Below are 26,152 nucleotides of genomic sequence, written 5' to 3'. Positions count from 1 at the left end.
GTCAAATTTTTCTCACACATACTACCTCACCCCCCATTCCCCCACCCATTCCACCTCATGCATCACATCATCATCCATATACAACCATTCTCCATTCACCAGTCCTTCTTCCACAGACATTCCCCTCTTCCCCAAAGCTCCCTTCACCCCATCCATCCATCTCATCCTAGGTTACCCCCTCATGTTCACTCCCTCCACATCTGCCTTCCATACCTCTTTTACTAGTCTTTCTTCACTCATTCTTTCCATGTGTCCAAACCATCCCAATACTCTTTCATCCACCCTATCTTCCAACTCCCTTACCACCACTGTTCTCCTCCTCACCTCCTCATTTCTCACTCTATCCAGCCTATTAACCCCTATCATACTTCTCAGACACCTCATCTCAAACACATTCAAACTCCTTCTCTCTTCCTCTCTTATGTTCCATGTTTCTGCCCCATACAGTGCTGTTGGCACAATCGTTCCTTCATACAATCTCCTCTTAGCATCCATCCCAAATGTCTATTCCTCATTACACTTTTTAATCCACCAAGACATTTACTCACTTCTCGCAATCTACATTCTACCTCCACCACCCCACCCTTTCCTGCCACATTTGCACCCAAGTATCTAAAACTATCCACTTCCTCCAGTCGCTCTCCCTTAATCCTCACTTCCAGTCTACTGCCACTTTCACCCCTTGTATATCTCATCACCTTACTTTTACCCACATTTATCTTCAACTTTCTTCTTTCACACACTCTCCCAAACTCTGTCACCAACTTCCTCAATCCCTCCTCTGATCCTGCTACAAGCGCAGTGTCATCTGCAAACAACAGCTGGCTCACCTCCCACTTTTCTCCATTTTTTTTAAACATCTCCAATCCCTGACCCACCACCCTTGCATTTACCTCTCGCACCACCCCATCCATGTATAAGTTGAACAGCCAGGGCGACATAACACATCCCTGATGAAGTCCCACCTTTACCTTGAACCACTCATTCTCTCCATTTTTAATCCTGACACATCCTCTACTACTCATGTAAAAACTCTTGACAGTTCATAGAAGCTTTCCTCCTATCCTGTATATCTGCAAAACCTCCCACAGTGCCTTTCTGTCTACCCTGTCATAAGCCTTTTCCAGATCCATAAGAGCCAAAAAAACATCCTTACCTTTTCCTATAGCTTTCTCACATATGTGTCTTACCACAAAAATTTGATATATGCAACCTCTACCTGTCCTAAATCCACACTGTTACTCACCAATTACTCCCTCTGTTCCTCTCCTAATCCTCTCAATCAAGATCCTCCCATAAGCCTTCCCAACTACATTTAACAAGCTAATCCCTAACTACTACACTCACACTTGTCCCCTTTTCCATTGTAAAGTGGAACTACACTCTACCCTGTCTTCAGTAAACATTAGATAACCTCACCAGCCAGTCCACCATCACTGTGCCTCCTTTTTTCAGACATTCTGCATGGCATCCATCCAGACCAGGTGCCTTACCTGCTCTCATCATCTTAACAACTGCCTTCACTTCATCCTTCCTTATTTCTCCTCACTCATCACGGTCATTTTCTTAGCACTTCCCACTGCAACTATCTTTCCCTCCCTATCCTCCTTCACATTTAGCAACTCACTAAAATACTCTGCCCATCTTCCCTTTACTGCCTTCTCTTCCATTATCATCTCTCCATCTGCACTTTTTACCTTTTCTTCTCTACTTGATTCGCCTCTTCTTCCTCTCTTAATTTCTTTCCAAACCATCTTTTTATTACTATCAAACTTTTTTGTCATACTCTTACCCCATCTCACATCTGCTCTCCTCTTTGCTTCCTTTACCTTGTGCTTTACTTCTTTTCTTTGTACCTCTCATCCTATTTTGTAAGCAATCTGTGAAAGCTCGCTTCTTCTCTTCTACAACATTCTTTGTTTCCTCATCCCACCATTCACTACCCTTCCTTCTATTTCGTCCTGTCTTTCATGTTCCACACACCATCTTTGCACACTTTGTGACTCCCTCCTTGAACCATCCCCATTCCTCCTCCCTTCCTAGCTCTACTCTATCCTTCACTCCCTCATACTCCTTTCTTAGCATCTTGTATTCCTTCTCCTTTTCATTTAAAGAGTTCACTCTAAGCACCTCCCTACCTTTTGTCCTTTTCCTTTCTCCATCTATCCTCCACTCTCAACTTACCTTCCACCATAAATATATCTGATATTCCCCCACTCTCTCCCCTTAGCACATGTACATCCTTAATTCTTCCTATTATACTCCTATCTACCACTACATAGTCCATTAATGCTCTATCTACCACCCTTCTATCCACCACCCTCTCCAATGTGTAATTATGCTTGACTTTCCTCTGAAACACTGTATTTGCTATCATCAACTTTCTTTCTCGACACATCTCTACCATCAACTCTCCACTACGATTCTTTCCTGGAACTCCACATTTCCCTACCACTCCGTCAACTGGTTCATTTCCTACCCTAGCATTAAGGTCTCCCAATACTACTACATTGATGTTCCTCCCTAATCCTTCTATGCACTCATTTAAATCTATCCAAAAAGCCTCCCTTTCTTCTACACTTCTCACTACCAGGCCCATATGCACTTACAAAAATCCACATCTCCTTTCCCAGTTTCACCTTCATCCACATTATCCTTGAGGACACCTCCTTCCACTCCACTACACGTTTACCTATCTCTTCACTTACTTGCACAGCCACTCCTTCTCTCCCTCTCTTCACTCTTGAAAACCTCCCAAACTCGCCCTTCCATCTCAACATAGTTTCACTCAAAGCCAACACATCCATCTTTCTTTTCATAAACATACTACCTATCTCTTTCCTTTTACTCTCATCTGTTCCACATCCATACACTAAAAGATTCAAACCTTAGTGTGCTGGTTGGAAAACTCCTAGACCCTCTTATGCCTTTACTTTTTTTAGGAGTGTCCCCTTTGGGGCTACAGGGAGAAGGATGCCTGGTCCCAATCCCCATCCCATTTTTCTCGCCTCTTACGATCCAAGTGGAAATACTTGGTGGCAGTATTCTTTTCCCCTCACCACAGGGTAGGCAAAACAAGGAAAAGAAGTTCAGAGAAATGGTACAGGACAGCATAATGGAGGGACAGTAGCAGTATAATAAAAGTTTCATTATTTCTCTGTGAGCAGAGTCCTCCTCTATCAGACAAAATGATGTGTGGCTCTGGTCCATAGAGGCACCCCATATAGACCCTAAAGTATCAACTGCATGCTACTTTGCCATAACAACATGCAGCCAATACCCCAGACAAAAATAAAATGATGACAAGTGTCAGAATGAAAATCCACAGCCCTTTGGGAGTGACTAATGGTCCTTGGGCTCTCCCGTACATCTTTCTGAGAAGAAATACTCTTATCTCTGTTGTATCAGTGAGAGACAGTTTCTTATCATTAGCTGGTAGGAATAGGAGTAGGAAGACAAGGAAGATGAAGAGGGAAGCAGTGACTGGCTGTCAGATCTTATAAAAAGAAGAGGAGGTCTATCATATTTCTTTACATTATACTGCATTACTGATAATTATCAGTAATCAGTGAATTATAATTCAACAGCACTTCTATACTTGGGGACAATATTACACCTAGATCAAGGATCAAAATAGGACCATGGAGTAAGGTTATTACATTTAATGAAAACAGCTGTGTTCGTACATATTGACAGAATACGGAGGTGAGGTGGCAATGAATCTTTAATGCTATGTTTGTTAGATTTTTTTGTTCCAATTCCATAGAGCACTGGCACACATTGCTATACCAAGTATACCAGGTGTAAGATGGATGTAAGGTGGGTATGCTTTGCTTTGGCCACCCCTTTATGAGGGGAATGAGGCCCTTTCATATGTATGTATATTCATATCTACAGCTCACAATGAAAGGTAAGCTAGAGCCCTCCCTATGACCTCAAGGCTGAGACTCCCCATGCCTCCCCCTATACTACTGGTTCCTCCCCACCACGAGGCTGTTGGAACCCATAGGTTCAGGATCACAACCTCCTTCATCTACAGGAGCCATGGCAATAGCCATAGTCTGCTTCCAGCTTATCCTTATTCTTCTTCCATGGACAGAAAGACCACAAACAATGGCTGCAAAATGTCAACACCCAGCAATACATCAAGCAGTTAAAAGGGCACATCAGTAGATTAGATCCACCACTACTGTAAACAGATTTACTAAACCCCAATCTTTGTAGAGCTATTAATAGATGAGATGGGTCATTCATATAATCAGGACCTGACCACCCTTTGGTTAAGGTCCAATCAGGAACACTTATACCTGTGAACTACAAAGAGAATTAAAATAAAATTAAATTAGGCAGATACAATAAATCATAAAAATAAATAAATAGTTTGGGTTGGGTTGTCTTTTGGCTATTAATTTTACTGAGAAGTCCGAATATGACACAAAAATAGTCCCTAGGACTAATTTCCATTGTGGTCACTCACTTGTGGTGGTGTTCAAAAATAAACAACAATAAATACATCAATCAATCAGGCCTATAAAATAAAAATCCTTCTCCATACCCCTATCCACTCCAATTATATTATTCCTAAATATAAACCCTAAACTATAACACATACAAATAATACATCTGCAAAATATTTACACACATACATCACATACACATGCCAATGTGTAACAGAAAAAAAAAAACATAAGCCCATCAAGGTCAACTTCTTTTTCATTATTCCCCAATGAAACTGTCCTTTTGTACATCAACTCACACACAACAATTATTACAAATAAAAACATTCTGAAATATTTTTTCCTAGGATTGAAACGAATCCTCTGCCCTAACCTATAACTGCCCTACAATATATTTTTATTGTGAACCCGTCTATTTATTTCTAATATATAAATAAAAATCTTGCTACTTTTATGGACTAAGCCATAACACACAAACATGACATGTTGACCAGCATTTGGTTAAGCAATTACAATGAAGCATTCCCTATATTCCTCAAACAGTATGCAAAACAGCATAACTCCTAATGATGGAATATACAAATGTGAATCTGACACTGCGAAGTGCATGGAGTATATAAACCTAGTGCTAAACTATCCCAATTCACCACAGATCAGTTTTTGGTGATACATCTGCCTGCTTTATCTCCAACTTATTCTTCGATAATGTTAACTTATGCTTTATTATGAATGTTGTCTTAAGATATCTTATGCAAAGAACTGTGATACAGATGACCGATAGTAATGAACAACATTGACATCTCGCAATCCAAGACATGATCTAATACATCACGCAAATGTTTTGGCAACATTATCATAGTTGACCGACTATACACAGCTTCCAATCCTAAAGCAATGATCTTAATTACTCATTGCTCAAAACTATCGATCCCAGAACCGTGTTTAGTACTTTGGTTCTTCCGAGAGTGACTCATAAGGATTATTTTCCCATGCGCGTCTTAAATTCTTCACTAGCACACAGTTGTGCCAATAATCAGTTACATACACTTATTTATATATATAACTTGCATGTTAAGTTGGTTGTATGTTTTATTCCAACATATCCAACTTTTATCATATATTCCTCTAAATCAACAAGCTCCATTGATATATAATTTATTATACACGTAACAAATTCGATCAACGTGGCACCGTCGCATGGTCATTGCTCCTCCAAGGACGGTTAGGTAGAATTGCCAGTCCATCGGATCAGTTCATAACTTTGATGATGATTTATGAAGCCAAAACAATAATTTTTACCCTACGAGCTCCCACTATACAATTCAAAGTACTAGGCATGATACTTTCCTATAGTCAAAGTAAACCTATAAGGCATAAATGTCTACTAATGTCCAAAATTCCCAGGAGCGAGTGCCTTTGGCCAACCGAAAATGGCTACCATCCGCCATTGTTCCTTTTCCGCCATATTTCGCTGCCATATTTAACATGGCTGCCCCCATTCCTCAAAACACAAACAAACACCAAAACACAGCAACATTGACTCTGACAGTCCGCACTACACATATTTAATGTCTCCAAAGCCCACAAACCATTATCATATCGATTTCTGCTCACGTACGAAGTTTCAAGCGACACACTTTGGCTTGGCTTGGCTAAAATTGCATAGTAACAAAGACCCGCCCCTCTTCATGCCCAATTCCATCCCCGACTCACAATATTAACCAAAATAAACGTGACAGTTCGTGTCTTACCGTCATCTGCTCCCGATGACCACATTGTAACTGAGAACTCCCCTTCTAATGTTTTTATCTGAACTTGCTTTTGTTCCCACTTCTGCCCTACGCCACTTGCATATCCACCAACATCTTCCGACTCCCGTCTTCTCTTCTGTCCCTTTTTCTGGCCCCGTTTGGAAGGTCCTGGACTAGATTCAATACACACATCATTCTCCACAGGCACAGGAATTTCATAGGGGATTTCTTGTTCACCAACCACCTCTTCTTGAGTCTGGAAGATGATTTCCTCTCTCCCTGGCTCAGGTAGCTGTTGAAGAGCAATAATAGGTTGCCCATCATAAGTGTCTATAGTCTCTACGGGAATATCAACAGGTATAGCCTCTATTTCCACTTCTTGTACTTCAGGTTGGATTTCTACCTCAGTAACAACATCAGACGAGGCCATGTTTAAGGCCGCCACTCATTACACAGCTCCAACAACAATATTCGCCTCGCCACTGCGAGTCCCCCACCACCGCCGCCACAACAAAACACTCTGCCAGATGCTACACAAGAAACGCAATTATTATTGAAGTTTTAAATGAATGATATTTGAATGGAATAACATAAGTTCTATAAAATATTATTTATATTAATATTCTTATGCAAATCACTAATTACAAAGCAAAAAGTAAATTCATAACTTATTAATATACATAATACTTGGCATTTCAATGACGTCACAGCGCACAAGCCTTACTCAAGTGCATTTCCTGCACCATAATACAAATGTTTATTTAGACCAGGGCTAGTTGTAAGAATGCTTAGTTCAACCGTGTTTCAGTGTAAGAACCTAAATATTGCTGCGCTTTGCTTAAATGAAACTGGTGGGCTGTTCCTCGTGAATACAGAGTAGATCTAGTTCTGCTTATAATGTTACACTACAACAGTAGCCTACATGCAAACTTAATTTATGAAGCAGGATTGTAATACGAGTCATATAGGAAATATTTGTAAAAAAAAATCCATTCACTAAAAGTGTTGCGTTACCCACTCTCTTGTATATTTGCATGAACACACACACACACTCGATGGCGCAGTGGTTGGAGTTCCCGGCCACCACCACGGGGTCCGGGTTCGAATCCCGCCCAGGGCTGAAATGATCATGTGCCACTAAAATGATTTGGTTTTACTTGAGACTAATAGAGATCATGCAAGAAAGGAACGGATGGGATGCTTGTGCTTTCCTAGATTTACGAAAAGCATTTGATAAAGCACCACACCAAAAGCTACTAAGTAAAATCGAAATAATAGGTGGTGTACAGGGAAAGTTATTGAAATGGATGGAAGATTTCTTGAACGGGAGAAAATGAGGATGGTTCTTAGAGACAAAAACTCGACCTGGGAAGAAATGATAAGTGGAGTCCCACAAGGTTCTGTATTGGCTCCGATAATGTTTGCCATATATATAAATGACATGGATGAAGGTGTGGAATGTTATATGAACTTCATTGCAGATGATGCAAAACTACTTAAGTACAGAGGAAGACTGCGAATCACTACAGAGAGACATAGATAAAGTCTGGGAATGGAGTCAAAAGTGGGAAGTGAACTTCAACATCAAGAAATGTAGTATAATGGAATTTGGAAAAAGTAAAAATAGAATAACAGGGTCATATAAAATTGGTTCAAAGGAAGTGAAAAGTTAGCTCGGAAAAGGACCTAGGAGTAATTATCAGCAAAGGCATTTCACCAGACAAGCATATCAACAACCTTTAGTTTACTAAGATCAATGAAAGTGGCCTTTGATCACTGGGATGAAGAAATGGTAAAGAAATTTTTAGTCATACTTATGAGACCAATATTGGAGTACACTGCGACACCATGGACATCCAGTAAAAAATAATATATATATATATATATATATATATATATATATATATATATATATATATATATATATATATATATATATATAAAGAAATTAGAAAGAATCCAAAGAACAACGACAAAGGTGGCACGAACACTTCAAATTGACATACGAAGAAAGATTGTCCAAACTGGAATTACCAACCCTGGAACAAAGAAGAGAAAGAGATCTACTATCCATTTACAGAATTATGAAAGGGATGGAAGTCCTCGATAGAGAAGATTTATAAAGTGGGATAATAGAAAAAAAGGGGACATGAAAAGAAAGAGATCTGAAAAAGAATAGTTTCCCACACAGGGTCGTAGATGCCTGGAACAAATTGGATGAGGCAACAATGTGTGCAAAAACTATACAAGAATTTAAGAACAAACTAGATGCTGAACGATACAAAGGCGGGTTACTACGAGCATAACACTCTTCACGTATAATACAACTAGTTAAATACATTGTTCATGTGAACCACACGGAGGAATAGTTTAAGGATGGTCTTCTGCAGCTATTATTATCCACTTCCTGTACTTTGTATTGGTTCCATGCAAATATGTATAGTGTCCAGATGTTTTTGCAATAATCCACCGTCTTCTTCCTTTTCTCATGATGTTTGTGTCATCCGAAAACATGTTGGCAAACATGTTGTGTGTGTGTGTCTGTGTGTGCATGTATCTACCTAGTTGTGTTTTATGGGAAGGGGAACTATGCTCGTGTGTCCCGTCTTCATATCTCATTATATCTAGACTGTTTTTAAAATCGTGTATTGTTTTTGCACACACCACTTTCTCATCTAACTTGTTCCAAATGTCTATTACTCTGTGGGGAAAGCTGTTCTTTTTCAGATCTCTTCTATAACTGTCTTTCTTGATTTTCTTTCCGTGTCCTCTTGTATTTCTATCATCCCATTTTTTTAAATCCTCTCCATCAATAGTTTCTATGCCTTTCATGATTCTATAAATAGTTATCAAGTCTCCTCTCTCTCTCTCTCCTCTTTGCTCTAATGTCTGTAGTTCAAGTTTTGCTAGTCTTTCTTCATATGATAGTTCTGAGAGTGTTGGTGCCAATTTCGTAATTGCTCTTTGTATTCTTTCAAGTTTTGTTATACATTTTTTTTTTGTACTTGGTGACCACGTCGTCTCTGCATATTCCAATCTTGGTCTTATCAAAGTAACTAGTATTTTCTTCACCATTTCTTCATCCAGGTATGTAAAAGCTACTTTGATTGTTCTTATTAAATTATAAGTTTCTAAAAAAAAATGTTTATATGTTTCTCAGGTGACATATTATTCATAATAATGACTCCTAGGTCTTTCTCGTTTTCTATTTTTTTATTTCTTCTTCTCCCAATTTATACGATCCCACTATTCTTTTTTTGCTTCTTCCAAATTCCATTATACTACACTTCTTAATATTGAATTCCATCTCCCACTTCCTACTCCTTTCCCATACTTTATTGAGATCATTCTGTAGCGACCCACAATCTTCTTCAGTGTTCACTTTTTCAATAATTATTAGGTCCAATCTCGATGGCTCTTCCTCATTTCTATACCTAGTATTCTCTTGAATCCATTGCATCATTGTATGTTCTATAATCATATCAAGTAGTACATTTCCCCATAGGTCGTCTCCACCCTTCATTGTCATCTCTTCCCAGCAGATTTCTTTACAATTAAAGTCACCCATTATGATTATTCGTCCTCCATCTTCCATTATCTTATTTAGTGTTATCCTTGTGTCTTCTAACATACTTTTGTGTTCTCTCTCTTCTCACGAGGCTGTTTTAGGAGGCACATAATTTATCACAAACTTCCTGCTCTTCCCATCCCTGTCCTCTACTTCTATCATAATCATCTCTATTCTTTCCATATGTGACATTCCTCACATTTATATCCTTCTTAGTCAAGAACATAACTCCACCCCCTTGTTTTACCCCTCTGTTTCTAATTCAACAATTATATGCTCCATGTCCTACACTGTTGGCTGGTAGTGGACCTTTTAATTTTGTCTCTACAATTCCCATTATGCCCAGTTCTTTTTCCTTCAGGTAATCATTCAGTTCGTTCAAGCCTGTTATTAAGCCATCTCTATTTGTGTAAGACACTTTTAATTTTCTGTTACTTCCGTTGTGTTTTCCTCTTCCCTTCTATTTTCCTCTGCTATGAACCATTTCTTCACTTTCATATTCACTACTCTCCAATAGAATTTCTCTTTTTCTGTCTCTGTACTTTTCTCGTTTTTTCCCATAGCTTCTAGTCTTTTTGTCTTCTCCTCCTCTATTTCCTTTTTATTAATTTCTCTTTTTATCCATATCTTTTTACATTGTTCACTGTCAGCTAGTTTCCCTGTTTTTGTTAATATATTCTCTGCTGTTGTTTGTGACCCGAATTTAACCTTAATTGGTCTAGTCTTATCTGTATTGTATTTCCCGAGCCTATATATTTCCTCTACTTGTTTCCCTATTTCAGGTTCATTTTCTTGAACTACTTCTAATGTATTATTTACTTTTTCCCTTTCCTCCTTTATTCTTGTAGTCCTATTTAGATTGTACTTCTCTTCCATCCCTAATATAATAATACTTTTTTTTTATCTGCCAAGTCTCTTACTATATTCTCCTCCCTCATCACTTTAATAACTGCGTCTTCACTTTGTTCTTTCATCTGCTGTTTCACCATACCTTTAAATTCAATTGTATTGTTCTCTTGTACTTTCTTCCAACCACTTACCTCTTTTGCTATTGACTCTTTGTTCTCTTTATTACTCCTCTTTAATTCCTCATTCTCTTCCTTTACTTCTCTTAACTGTTTTTTTATTTTTTTATTCTAGGCTGGATAGAGTGAGAAATGAGGAGGTGAGGAGGAGAACAGGTGTGAAAAAGGAGCTGGGAGATAGGGTTGATGAAAGAATATTAGGATGGTTTGGACACATGGAAAGAATGAGTGAAGAAAGACTAGTAAAAGAGGTATGGAAGGCAGATGTGGAGGGAGTGAACATGAGGGGACGTCCTAGGATGAGGTGGATGGGTGGGGTGAAGGGGGCTTTGGGGAAGAGGGGAATGTCTGTTGAGGAAGGAAGGGAGAGGACGGAAGACAGAGGTGAGTGGAGAATGGTTGTATATGGATGATGTTGTGATTGCATGAGGAGGAATGGGCGGGGGGGTGGGGGGTAGTATGTGTGAGTAAATTTTGACGCAGCCCGAAGGGATTTCTCCCCGTCCTCTCCTTATATGCAAGGGGGGACGGAGAGGGGGGGTCGCCGATTAAATGAAGCGGCCTTGCTGTGGATGTGCTGTGTCTTGCGACACTGCTTCTGACCCAGGGCGGTGGGCAAGGTGCAGGGATGACCCGTCATCCAGGAGGTGCTCAGATGAGAGGGAGGGTGGGAGGGGTGTGGAGTGTATTTAGGGATGAAATGGGTGGGAGTGTTTTTATGCCTTTCCCTTTTTGGCTACCTCCCTTGAAAGGGGGAAAAGCCTTGGTATATGTATGTATGTACTATTTCTTTAGATAGGTTTTGATTCTCCTTCTTTAATTCTTCCAGCTTATCAACTCTTTGAGTATTTAACTTTATTTGGTTGAACTTAGCTTCCCAATTGTTATTAATTTCTTGTAGTTTCTCCTCTAAATTTACTAGTTGGGAGAGGTTGTCATTTCCTCCCTCATTAAATCCATGGAAATATTTATCTTCACCTTCCATTGCACTGCTCTTATCTATATTTCTAATCTTTACGTTTTTGCTAATCCCTTCGTCTTCATTATCCTCCGGTCTCCGTTTGTTGACATGGAGTCGGCTTTCCTGGACCCTGTCTTCTCCTTCCTCATTTCCTTCCATTTTCCTCAGTAATCCCTCCCCTTCTCCTTTTTCATCACCTTCCCACTACACCACGAGCTTTCCTCTTCCCTGTAAACACAACATAGGTACTTCCTTGTGATTCTCGAAATTCTTGGATAATTCCGGAGCCCGAACTTCCCTGCCACTCCGACCGATGTGTGTGTGTCTGTGTGTCTGTGCTAGTGTGTGTGTGTATGTGTATTTACCTAGTTGTATTTACCTAGTTGTATTTTACGGGAAGGGGAGCTATGCTCGTGTCGTGTCCCGTCTTCATATCTCATTTTATCTAAACTATTTATAAATTCATGTATTGTTTTTGCACACACCACTTTCTCATCTAACTTGTTCCAAATGTCTATTGCTCTGTGAGGAAAGCTGTTCCTTTTCACATCTCTTCTATAGCTGTCTTTTTTTGATTTTCTTTCCGTGTCCTCTTGTATTTCTATCATCCCATTTTATCAGATTCTCTCTATCAGTAATTTCTATGCCTTTCATGATTCTGTAAATAGCTATCAAATCTCCTCTCTCTCTTCTTTGCTCTAGTGTCTGTAGTTCAAGTTTTGCTAGTCTCTCTTCATATGATAGTTTTGAGAGTGTTGGTGCCAATTTTGTAATTGCTCTTTGTATTCTTTCAATTTTTTTTATACATTTTTTTGTACTTGGTGACCATATCGTTGCTGCATATTCTCCAGAAATCTTATTTATATGTTTCTCAGGTGATATATTATTCATAACAATGATTCCCAGGTCCTTCTCATTTTCTACTTTTTTATTCCTTCTTCTCCCAGTTTATATGATCCTGTTATTCTGTTTTTGCTTTTTCCAAATTCCATTATACTACACTTTTTTGTATTGAACTCCATCTCCCACTTCCTACTCCATTCCTGTACTTTATTTAGATCACTCTGTAGTGATTCACAATCTTCTTCCGTGTTCAGTCTTTTCAGTAGTTTTGCATCATCTGCAAAGAAGTTCATATAGCTTTCAATTCCTTCATCCATATCATTAATATATATAGCAAACATTATTGGGGCCAGAACTGTTCCTTGCGGAACACCGCTTATTACTTCATCCCATTTTGAGTGTTTGTCTCATATCACTACTCTCATTTTCCTTTCTTGCAAAAAGTCTTCCATCCAATTAAGCAGTTTGCCCTGTATTCCTCCTTCAGTTTCTAATTTCTTAAGCAACTTCTTATGTGGTACTTTGTCAAAAGCTTTTTTTAGGCCTATATATCTATTAGCCTTGAATAGAAACATATTAAATTGGTGACGCATGATCGTCCTTGTCTGAATCCAAATTGCCTTGGATTTAACACGTTTTTTTTTTTCTAAATATTTTACCCATCTACTTTTGACAATTCTTTCACAAATTTTTGCTATTGTACTTGTTAGAGAGACTGGTCTATAGTTGGTAGGGTCTTCTTTATTTCCTCCTTTATATATGGGTACTATATTTGCTTTTTTCCAATCTTCTGGAACTTTTCCTTCTTTCAAGGAACTGTTTATTATGCTATGTATTTTGTCTGCCAGTTCATTCCTGCATTCTTTTAAAATCCAGTTTGCTATTTCATCTGGTCTATGCGATTTTCTGACATCAAGATTACTCAAGTGTTTCAGTATTTCGTTCTTTGTTACTTCTATTTCTTTCATGGGAGGGACTTTCTCTTTCCATTCGATCTCTTCAGGTTGTATGTTCTCCCTTGTAAACACTGATTTAAAATGTTTGTTCATATGTGTGTATTTACCTAGTTGTATTTACCTAGTTGTATTTTACGGGTAGGGGAGCTATGCTCGTGGGGTCCCGTCTTCATATCTCATTTTATCTAAACTATTTTTAAATTCATGTATTGTTTTTGCACACACCACTTTCTCATCTAACTTGTTCCAACTGTCTATTACTCTGTGAGGAAAGCTGTTCTTTTTCAAATCTCTTCTATAGCTGTCTTTTTTTATTTTCTTTCCGTGTCCTCTTGTATTTCTGTCATCCTATTTTATCAGATTCTCTCTATCAGTAATTTCTATGCCTTTCATGATTCTGTAAATAGCTATCAAATCTCCTCTCTCTCTTCTTTGCTCTAGTGTCTGTAGTTTAAGTTTTTGTAGTCTCTCTTCATATGATAGTTTTGAGAGTGTTGGTGCCAGTTTTGTGATTGCTCTTTGTATTCTTTCAAGTTTTTTTATACATTTTTTTGTACTTGGTGACCATATCGTTGCTGCATATTCCAATCTTGGTCTTATCAGGGTGATTAGGATTTTCCTCACCATTTCTTCATCCAGGTATGTAAATGCCACTTTGATTGTTCTTATTAAATTATAAGTTTCTCCAAAAATCTTATTTATATGTTTCTCAGGTGACATATTATTCATAACAATGACTCCCAGGTCCCTCTCATTTTCTACTCTTTTTATTCCTTCTTCTCCCAAATTATATGATCCTGTTATTCTGTTTTTGCTTTTTCCAAATTCCATTATACTACACTTTTTTGTATTGAACTCCATCTCCCACTTCCTACTCCATTCTTGTACTTTATTTAGATCTCTCTGTAGTGATTCACAATCTTCTTCAGTTTTCACTCTTTTCAGTAGTTTTGCATCATCTGCAAAGAAGCTCATATAGCTTTCAATTCCTTCATCCATATCATTAATATATATAGCAAACATTATTGGGGCCAGAACTGTTCCCTGCGGGACACCGCTTATTACTTCATTCCATTTTGAGTGCTGATCTCTTATCACTACTCTCATTTTTCTTTCTTGCAAAAAGTCTTCCATCCAATTTAGCAATTTACCTTGTATTCCTCCTTCATATTCTAATTTCTTAAGCAACTTCTTATGTGGTACTTTGTCAAAAGCTTTTTTTAGGTCTAGAAATGCACAATCAGCCCATCCATCTCTTTCTTGTATTATATCTATTAGCCTTGAATAGAAACATATTAAATTGGTGACGCATGATCGTCCTTGTCTGAATCCAAATTGCCTTGGATTTAGTACGTTGTTTTTTTCCAAGTATTTTACCCATCTACTTTTGATAATTCTTTCACAAATTTTTGCTATTGTACTTGTTAGAGAGACTGGTCTATAGTTGGTAGGTTCTTCTTTATTTCCTCCTTTATATATAGGTACTATATTTGCTTTTTTCCAATCTTCTGGAACTTTTCCTTCTTTTAAGGAACTGCTTATTATGCTATGTATTTTGTCTGCCAGTTCATTCCTGCATTCTTTCAGAATCCAGTTTGCTATTTCATCTGGCCCATGCGATTTTCTGACATCAAAATTACCCAAGTGTGTCAATATTTCATTCTTTGTTACTTCTATTTCTTCCATAGGGGGGACTTTTTCTTTCCACTCAATCTCTTCAGGTTGTATATTTTCCCTTGTAAACACTGATTTAAAATGTTTGTTCATAATTTCTGCCATTTCCATTTCCTTAGTGTATTCAACTCCTCCTTGTCTTAATTTCTCCAAGTCTTGTTTGTTTTTCAGTTTATTGTTTACAAATCTGTAGAATAGTTTTGGTTGATCTTTACACTTTTCTATAACATCTTTTTCATATTTTCTTTTTTCCTCTCTGCACTTTTGTACATATTCATTTCTATAACCAGTATATATTTTCCATTTTTCAGGTCTTCTGTCTTTTTTCCATCTGGTCCAGGCTTTGTCTCTTTTGTCTTTTAACTCCCTACAACTTTTGTTGTACCAGCATTTTACATATTCTTTTTCTTGTTTTTGTCTTGGGACATACTTTTCCACTCCTTTTTTGTAAATTTTTGTCAAAATATTCCATTTCTCTTCCACTGATGTTTCTTCTTTGTATATTTCTTCCCAGTTTTCTTGTTGGAAGAATTCTCTTATTTTATCAAAGTTTGTTTTTTTCATACATCATTCTTCCTTTTCTATATTGTTCATTTCTTTTCATATATTTTTCTTCATTAAGTTCCAGTTCAATCAATATGTGGTCACTTTTACCTATTGGTGTTTTATATTCAATCTTGTCCACTATTCTAGGTTCAGATGTAATTATTAAGTCTAGCCTCGATGGTTCTTCTTCATTTCTATACCTAGTGTTCTCTTGTATCCATTGTGTCATTGAATGGTCAGTAATCATCTCAAGTAGAGCATTTCCCCATGAGTCATCACCACTCTTAACTGTCATTTCTTCCCAGCAGATTTCTTTGCAATTAAAGTCGCCCATCATAACTATTCTTCCTCCGTCTTCCATTATTTTAGTTAATGCTATCTTTGTGTCCTCTAACATACTTTTATATTCACTCTCCTCCCATGAGGCTGTTTTCGGAGGCACATAATTGATCACAAATTTTCTGCTCTTCTTATCTCGGTCTTCCACTTTTATCATAATCATCTCTACTGTATTCTTTCCATATATGACACCTTTCACGTTTATATCCTTCTTAGTCAGGAACACAACTCCACCCCCTTGCTTTTTCTCTCTGTTTCTAATCCAATAATTGTATGCATCATGTCCTACACTGTTGGGTGGTAGTGGGCCTTTTAATTTTGTTTCTACAATTCCCATTATGTCCGGTTCTTTTTCTTTCAAATAATCATTCAGCTCATTCAATCCTGTTATTAATCCATCTATATTTGTGTAAGACACTCTTAGTTTTCTGCCACTTCCATTGTGTTCTCTGTTTCCCTTATGTTTTTCTTTTGTATGTCGAACTTCCTTAGTTTCATGTTCACTACTCTCCAATAGAATCTCTCTTTCTCTGACTCCGTTCTGTTCTCGTTTTTTGCCTTAGCTTCCAGTCTTTTCTGCTTTTCTTCCTCTCTTTCCTCTTTATTCATTTCTCTTTTTATCCATATCTTTTTGTATTGTTCACTTGTTGCTAGTTTCCCTGTTTTGGATAGAATTTTCTCTGCCGTTGTTTGTGACTTGAATTTAATCTTAATTGGTCTGGTCTTGTCTGTGCTATACTTTCCGAGTCTAAATTTCTCTTCGATTTGTTTCATAATTTCTGGTTCATCTTCCTGAACTAATTCTAGTAAACTGCTTACTTTTTCATTTTCCTCTTTGATTCTTGTGGTTCTATCTGTGTTGTGTTTCTCTTCCATTCCTAATATAATTATACATTTCTTCTTGTCTGCTAAATCCCTTACTATATTCTCCTTTTGTCTCATCACTTTAATAACTGAGTCTTCAGTATGTTCTTTCAATTGCTGTTTGACTATGTCAGTGAATGAAACCTTATTTCCTTCTTGGGTTTTCTTCCAATTTTTACTTTCTTTAGCTATCGTTTCTCTGTTTTCTTTACTATTCTTCTTCAATTCCTCATTCTCCACCTTTACCTCTCTTAACTGTCTTTTTAGGTCTTCTATTTCATCAGTTAAGTTTTTATTGGCCTTTTCCAGTTCTTCCAATCTTTCAACCCTTTGTAAAATGGAGCCTACATGACCTAACCTACTCTCCAAGTCCTCGATCACCTTATCAACCTTCTTCTCTAGTCTTGTCAGTCGGGGGGGGTTTGTGTCCCCCCCACTCTCTTTAAATCCCTTGAAAATATTCTCATCACTTTCTACTGTATTGTTCCTATCTATACTTCTAATCTTTACATTCTTATTAGACATTCCGTCGTCCTCCAGCTCGTCTTGTGGTCGTTTTTTTACTTTACGTCTGTCTGTTTGGACCAATTACTCTACTTACTCATAACATTCCATTTTACAAGCAATCCCTCACCATCACCTCTTTCCTTACTTTCCCACTACCCCACGAGCAATTCCCCCCCCCCTGCAAATACAAAAAGGCACTTCTCTTTGCGTTGGGATCCACAATCTGCACTTTTCTTCAGAACGTTCTTCAAGCCGTCCGTTCGTTGAAAGTGTGTGTGTGTGTGTGTGTGTGTGTGTGTGTGTGTGTGTGTGTGTGTGTGTGTGTGTGTGTGTGTGTGTGTGTGTGTGTGTGTGCTGATACATCTATATGTGTACACAATTTAACACACGCGTTCATTAGTTTACTGGTTTACATGTGCGTGGTTGAAGGATAATGAAGGCAGCATAGCAAGCAAGAAGTCAAGGGGTAGGAATGACGAGGAGGATAATCAAGACCAGGGCCCCGACATGGGTAAGTGCCCCCTCCACACACACACACCACCACCACTACCACCACCTTCCACATCTGATGGTCACTAGCACGATTCACATGTAACATTCATCCACAAAACAACGTTTACACACACATCATTCATACACACAACTCATGAAAAATAAATCATGCATTAAAAGTACATTAGGGGAATTTGCTTCACTTTCTTGTCACCAAAAGTGCCCCCCCCCCCCTCAAAGAAAAAAAACCGTGCCGCCCCGGGACATTGCCCCCACCCTTGTCGGGACTCTGGACAAGAGGAGAGGGACTGAGGAGGAAGGGGATGAGGAAGAAGAGGAATGAAAAGGAAAAGGCCAAGTAGAAGGAAGGGGGGAATGAGAAAGATGAAGTGGAAGAAGAGTGGGAATGGATGAAGAAGGGTAGGGACCTGGGGAAGGTCTTATTTATCTATCTATTCATTGATTTATCTATTTATTTATCTATTTATTCAATATTTGATTTATCAATGTATTCATCTACTTATTTATCTATTCATTTGTTTATATATTTATAATTGTTTTATTTATCTATTCATTCATTCATTTATAAATTAATTCATTTATCTTTTCATCTATTCCTTAATTTATTTATTTGTTTATTTATCTATTCATTCATTCGTTTGTTTATTCATTTATACATTTATTATTCAAATAATTCATTATTTATCTATTTATTTATCTATTCATTAATTAATTTATCTATTATCTATTACTTATCTATTATCTTTTATTTACTTATCCATCTATCTATTTGCTTCCTTATCTATCAATTACTTATATATATATATATATATATATTATATATAGATATATATATATATGCTCATCTTTATATAAATATATATATATATATATATATATATATATATATATATATATACATATCTTTATTTGTTAATTTATTTATTAAACCTCATTATTGACCAGGTCATCTATTTGTCTGTTTTGCCCCTGTACTGGTGTTGTTGGTGTTGATGTTCATAGTGATGTTGGTGTTTGTGTTGACAATGTTGGAAGTTGTTTATCAGTGACATCAACGGAGTCGTTGTCAACCGAAACGAGGCTACATTAACCTCATCTGTTACGTCGAGTCTTATCAATTACGTGAGAAGCTTTGCTCCCTTTCGCTACGCCTCCACCAGACCTCTTTGTCATGCTCCTTAATTCTTCCTGTCGCCACACTGGGGTATTTTTCTTCATACGTCCTACCTCCAACCTCCACTTGAATAACTAGAATAAGACTTCGCTTACAGAATCTAGATGTCTCTAGGAACATTTCAGCAGTATGTCTAACATTCATGCAAGTTTACAATCTCTCAGTTCATCATTCAGCTTTGCTATGCATGACGGAAATATAATTTGATATTTAGAGATTTGTATTTATATCTATCTATATACCAGCGAGGTATCCAAAGTCAAGAGGCATATACCCACTCCCACCCACTCCACTCCCCTCCACCACCCTTTCCTCCCTCTTATCTTGGCTCCTCGTGGATGACGGGTCATCCCTGTATCCCCCACCCCACTACCCTGGGTCAGAAGCAATGCAGCAAGACACAATAAATCCACAGCCAAGCCGCTTCAGTTAATCGGCGACCCCCCTCCCATCCGTCCCCTCACGAAAAAGAAATATATATATAGGATGGGGAGAAATTCATTCGGGTTGCGTGTAGATTGGTAAAATTGAATATTGTGTCCGATGTCGTTTTTCCTCCAACGAACTCTCGACTGTCAGCGCTGGTGAAGTCCGTGGAGGCCAACCTCCAACCTCCGATTTATCGGCTGAACCTCCCACCTCCAGAACTTGTTCCGCCGTAAAATCACTCTGACAAACTATTTTGTTTTCTTCATAAAAATACATGGAATGCAATTTGATATGCTGGAGGAAAATTATTTTACCTCCAGCACATTAAATTCTTTCCCGAAAGCTGCGTGTTGCAAATCTGCTCCAACAGTCGGAAAAAAAATGGCCCAATGTGACAACCGTAAACTCGCTGACGTCACACAACAGCCGACGGGATTATAATGGCGTCATCATTTCATCGTATATACAAAGACCGTGCAGGTTAAACAATGAACAGCATAAGAAATGTTTCTTTGTCGTACATACGAGTTAATGTCTTCATCACAACACAGGTAAGTACATCGATGATCTATCACAAAATGTTCCAAACTAAAGGTGATGGCCCATTAGGCCTGCATCCTACTTGCTTTTGCTGTTTTCTTTAAGTAGAAACGACTTCGGTTACAACATTCCAGACTTCCGTCGTAAGAACATCCCAACAATGTGTCTAACATTCGTATTCTAGGTTTAATCTCTTTTAGTTCGTCAATCAGCTTCTCACTATATGACGCAGGAGTAATTTGACATTTGGAAACTTGAAAAGCAAAATATCGTAACCGAGGTAATTTCTACTCAAACGAAGTAGCAAAAAGAAGTGGCATGCTAGCAAGATTTGCCTAGTGTGCCGCCACTGTAATGCTCTGACTTCGTTCTCTCAACATTATGGCATCTCCTAAAGATTACAGAAACAAACAAATCTGCCCAGACCAATAATTGTTGATTATTCAATCTTATTAGAACCAAGTTTTTTGTCCTTTTTTTTTTTTTTTCCCCTTCAGGCGAAAAAATCTCAGTTTGGATACTTCGGCAGGAAGAAACCGCAAGGGTTCCTTCGGACTGTCCCGACGTCGATGGAGAGGACAGAGTTGAGCGTAAGAAGTTTACGATTTTTTTCGGGTTCTAGTAATTATATGCCACGTTGAAGTACCATTGCTTTTTGCCATTGCCATAGATTGCCGTAATTTGAAGCGTCTGAACCGCCGCAAAAAAGAGTAAATTGCTGTTAACAAGACCATGTTTGTGTCAAAATAAAAATATCTAACAGAGTGATTGTAATGGTCTTGCTGTTGTCAGAAAAAATGGTTGACACTACCCATAACCCCCCCTCCCATCTGAATAAAATGATCTGAAACTAGCCTAAACAAAACTAGTTAACTTTAACAGCTCATAACTTCCAAGATCAGTTAAGTTTGTTGAAAAATTCAGACATTCTACTTTGGTATTTCCCAAGGGTCATCATGAGGAAACCCTTTGGACTTGAAGAGATGGATCAAGTCTTCCTTGACAACGAGATGTTCATCTTGAGTCGAAATTGAATACATTCATCTTACGTTTGACATTTTCCTCGAGCAATATCCAGTGCCTCTATCTCTGGGGAGAAACAACGCATCGAAGAGGGTGAGTCCAAAAGATGGTACAGTAGAGATCCAAGGAGGGTAGCAGAATGGAGAGAGAGAGAGAGAGAGAGAGAGAGAGAGAGAGAGAGAGAGAGAGAGAGAGAGTACGCACACACGTATGAACATGCTTTCAATGAATAGTAAAAACAACTAATATATATTTGGATAGTTTTGAAACATTATATTATCAGGATGGGATGTCCGTTCAAGAGGCCCATGTCTTTGTTTTAGTAATAAAGGTAAATTCATTATATGGAGGTAGAAATTAATGAACACAAACCTTCCTTATTTTATTACAAAATTGTGAAATAATAATGGGTGAATGGGAAAAACAAATGTGCAGTTAATAAATTCAAAATGCATACTCAGCTCAGCTTTGAGCTTATCCAGAACAATATGGCGCTGCAGTCACTGACCAAAACTGACTCTACTTCTATTAATCAGTCTTCCTAATACCTCAACTGAAATTAAAGAAATAAATGTACAGAAAAGTACATGAACAAATTCTACTCTGTCGCTATATAATGATATTGGATGACAGAAACTTCAGTTTTGCAGCGGTGGGATTGGACAGGAATGGGAGCTCTTTCCTGCCCGTGACTAGACAAATTTTTTTCACTATGATCGATCAAGATTTAGACGACCTTTTCACCGTGATCAAACAATATCTCTCATTTGCGACCAGCGCACGAGAAACTTCCTAAATGCTGTCACCAGACTTTATAGTTTGAGTCCCAAGTCTTTTTTGTCCTAAGGTAGTTGTGATCATCTCCAATACCTTTGCAAGGTAGATGATTGGAAATTATACGTATAAACTTGGAGAGGCATCAGGTAAAAATTAATTGTACAAACAAGAATAACGTAGGTTTGTTTACGACTTAATCAGCTTGGGCGTCAAGAGTCCATTTCATAATGCAACATGGTAATCAATAATTTACTTTCATAAGCAGCTGTGATGGGAACATTTTCAGTTATATCTTTAGTGGGGTGGTGGATGATATACGGGTGCAGGAGGTGGTGCCTTGTACGTGTCCTTGTGCGTGGGAGCGTGATTGTACTCCCAGTAATGCTCGCCGTATCCTCCGTGCTTGTCGGCCCATTTTACCTGGCGTTTGCAAGAAAGAAGAGAAAGTGAAAGTGAAATTAGAAAACGAAATAAAACATACTGCAATGACCATAAACAAACGCTACTAACCTAAAATGTGAAAAATGAATATAGTCGTCTATCACAGAGGTTCTCAAAGTGGGGGTCCCGACCCCCAGAGGGGTCTCAAAATAATTTTGAGGGATCGCGATCGAGATCGAGATCCATACAAGCTTACATGAGTACATGCATATATACATACATACGTGCGCACGTACATAGGCTACATGCATACATACATACATACATACATACATACATACATACATGCATACATAGACAGGCAAGTAGATACACGGAGACAGGGAAATGCGTTATATGATTGTCAGAAATTCGTTGTTGTTGGGGAAGTGGGTCGCGACTCTATCGAAGTAATTTGTAGGGGGTCGCAGCCAAAAAAGTTTGAGAACCCTGGTCTATCAAATGCTTTGAGACAAGCAGCCGTTCCATTCAGAAGTTCCATGTCTGAGACCGATTTTCGGTCCTATGTTAACATTACAATGATAATTAACAGAAATAAAATGTGGGTAAATTGGGTATAGTAAATGCTCAGAAAACTGACAAGGATAAATTATTTTTGTTGTAAATGTATCATAATGTGCCTGTGTTCCGATGAGCAAGTGTCATCCATCCTCCCTACTCAAAAAGGACATGAGAAAATTATAGCAACCTAAAGGAATCTAGATTTGATATTGTTGGATGACCTCATAGATAGTACATTTGGGATTAGTCCACTTAAGTAAACAGGTCGGGAACCTACGTAGAAATGTGTCTGGGGCAAGGAGGGAAGTAGCAGTCGAGACGAAGAATTTTTTTTAGTAAAACGCGCGTAATGAGACTATGAATTCTGGAACGAATATTAAACCAAAACACAAATAAGAATTTCCAGAAGAATCATATCTGTATAATGGCATAGTAGAAAAAAAACACGCCTGATTAGTGTGTAGATGCAAAAGAAAATGTAATTATATCGAGAGAGGAAAAAGAACAATTGTTGCCTCGAATTTTACTAAATGGAAAACCAGCAGCGCCATAGTAGCTGTCAACAGTCACTGCGCTCGGACACTCCCGTAGGTCTTTCTGGGGTATATTGGACTACGGTCTGTGTTGTATTGGTGTGGCAAAGTTTCTATATTACCGTGTAAATATTATTGGAAATGAGTAGTCGCCGGTTGTCAGCTCTTCATATGTGAAAAGGTGTAATAAATAGAGCTGAAGTTGATAGAGGGGAATGAATCCAATAAAGTGTTATAATAGGCTTACGAAGCACGTTGGAACTCAACGTCTGGAATCTGAATAACTTGAAATGACATCTGAATTGTAAGTATGACTCTACGATTGAAAACATCGACCAAGTATTTCATGATACTCGAAATAAAAAGACAGGTGGTCAAATATAAAAAAAAAAAAAAAAATGAGAAAATGAATTCGTGCGGCAGTAAGCTCAAGGAGAAAAAATAGTTACTCTCAGCTTCCTCCTTTCACATACCCTCTCAAACTTTACCACTAAACGTTTCAATATCTATCCTCCGACTCAGTTACAAACGCAGTGTCATCCGCAAACAACAACTGGCTCATCTCCCACTTCACTCTCACTTACCATATCCAAACCCTTGCCCATCACCCTTGTGTTTACCTCCCTCACCACCCTATTAATATACACGTTGAACAACCAAGGTGACACAGCCCTACTTTCACTTCAAACCATTCACTTTCTCCTTTCCCTGCCTTCAGCCAAGCTTTATTATTTACGTGAAAACTGTTGACCACCTTCGATAAACTTCCCCCAATCCCATATATCCACAACATATCCCATGAACCTTCCTGTCATCTCTATCGTACACATTCTCCAAATCCATGAAAGCCCAAGTCATCCACAGTCTTAAGCTTCGCTGAAAAACCATCGCATATCTGGCTTACTACAAAAAATTGATCAATGTACCTTTGTCTTTTTCTAAACGCATATTGCATTTCCTCAACCACCCCCTCTATTCCCTTCCTAATGTTCTCAATTAATACCTTCCTATGTTCTTTATCAACTACTTTTAACAGATTGATCCTTGTAAAACTATTACATTTCTATTCATTCCCCTTTCCCTTAGATAGTGGAACTATACCATCACATCTCTAGTCCACTGACATATTTCCCTCCCTTAGACACACATTAAGTAATCTCACGAGCAATTCCACTGTAAATCCTCCTCCCTTCATTACACACTTCACATGACAACCACCTATCCTAGATGACTTACCAGCTTCCATCGCTTTTACTAATTTTTCTATTTCCTCTTTTCCTATAAAACTATAATTCTCCTCTCCTATCACAGTAATTTTTCTCGCATCTCTTACTACCACAGTCAAATTTCCTACACTCCTCTACGTTTAACACATTCCTGAGATACTGCACCCATCTTTCCCTTACTCCCTTTATTTCAATTAACATTCCTCCATCTGTACCTTTTACCCTTTCCTCCACATCTGACACCCCTACACTCTTTTCGCTTAACCCATTCAACTCCGATGACAAGATGTCTTGTCATTTGGTCAAATAAAACAAAAAATCATAATAAAACAACAAAATGTTTGATGATCAAACAGCACCAGAAAAATATGACGTCATCAGTCCTCCTCCTCGAGGAGGACTGATGACGTCATATTTTTCTGGTGCTGTTTGATCATCAAACATTTTGTTGTTTTATTATGATTTTTTGTTTTATTTGACCAAATGACAAGACATCTTGTCATCGGAGTTCAATGGGTTAATTCTTAAGCGGATAGATATTCTTTCTCTCTCCGCCATACACTAACTTCATTTGACACCTGCTCTCCTCTTTGCCTCCCTCACCTTGTGACTTGCTTCTTTTGTAACTCTCATATGCTTCCCTACTCTGCAATAAATTTTCATATGCTTTCTCTTTTCTTTTACAACTTTCACATCTTCACCCCACTATTCCTTGCCTCTCCTTCTGCTCTTCTTCTTGTCCTCGTCACCCCATATAACGTCTTTGCACACTCAAATACCCATTGTTTCCTTTATACTCTAATCTGTACCACATCCACGTACATTTAATGACCCAATTATGAGACAGCTCGCACACGAACGCAACCAGTTGCATGAAACCTGTTGCTTTCGATGCCGCAACCAGATGCATTGCGACCGACACAATGGTTTCTTTAGAAACTCTCATATCGATGCAACCACAGTTTCAGTCGCCTCGATGTGAGTTCTAATGAAAGCAATGTGTTATTCATAATGGAGCTGGTTGCGCCGTCGTAAACAACTAGTTTCATACAACTGGTTTCATGCAACTGGTTGCGAGCTATATTAGGGTTATTTTTGGAGACAGATTGGGGGAACCCTTTCCCCTTTCCCTCCTTCCATTTAGTCATTTTCTACAATATGCATGGGGATACGGTGGCGTCATCCTTTTCCCCCCACCATAAGGGGTCAGAAAAAGAAGAGGTAGAGTAACAGACGTGGTAAAGACTAGGTTCAAAGGGACAGCATGATAACAATGACAATAATAATAATATCAATGATATTAATAATAATGATAATGATAATAATAATGATGATAATAATAATAATAATAATAGTAATAATAGTAATAATAATAATAATAGTAATAATAATAACAGTAATAATAATAATAATAATGATAATGATAATGATAATAATAATAATGATAATAATAATAATAATAATAATAATAATAATAATAATAATAATAATAATAATAATAATA

General features: G+C 38.0%; 2 protein-coding genes across 3 annotated transcripts in view; both read right to left on the bottom strand.

The window, feature by feature from the left end:
* Positions 1-6,721, bottom strand: part of LOC143021878 (uncharacterized) — a 36,631-nt gene extending 29,910 nt beyond the window's left edge. The window contains exons 1-2 of one of the 2 annotated variants that reach the window (XM_076179672.1): positions 6,612-6,720; positions 6,209-6,500 (exon numbers count right to left, since the gene is read on the bottom strand). In XM_076179672.1, coding sequence (XP_076035787.1) covers positions 6,209-6,500; positions 6,612-6,638 — 319 coding nt within the window. In that variant the 5' untranslated portion in view covers positions 6,639-6,720. Of the gene's footprint in view, positions 1-6,208 lie in introns of both variants that reach the window. The other variant, XM_076179671.1, reaches the window with a different exon arrangement.
* Positions 6,722-21,585: 14,864 nt separating this feature from the next.
* The window catches only part of LOC143021818 (uncharacterized), a 6,628-nt gene continuing 2,061 nt past the window's right edge, over positions 21,586-26,152 (bottom strand). Inside the window, exon 3 of the mRNA XM_076179570.1 lies at positions 21,586-22,367. Within this exon, the coding sequence (XP_076035685.1) occupies positions 22,242-22,367 (126 nt within the window). The 3' untranslated portion in view covers positions 21,586-22,241. The remainder of the gene's footprint in view (positions 22,368-26,152) is intronic.

Source organism: Oratosquilla oratoria, chromosome 43 (genome assembly GCF_046742065.1).
Source record: "Oratosquilla oratoria isolate Oo_2021 chromosome 43, ASM4674206v1, whole genome shotgun sequence".
Taxonomy (NCBI): domain Eukaryota; kingdom Metazoa; phylum Arthropoda; class Malacostraca; order Stomatopoda; family Squillidae; genus Oratosquilla; species Oratosquilla oratoria.
This window is presented reverse-complemented; position numbering and strand designations above follow the sequence as displayed.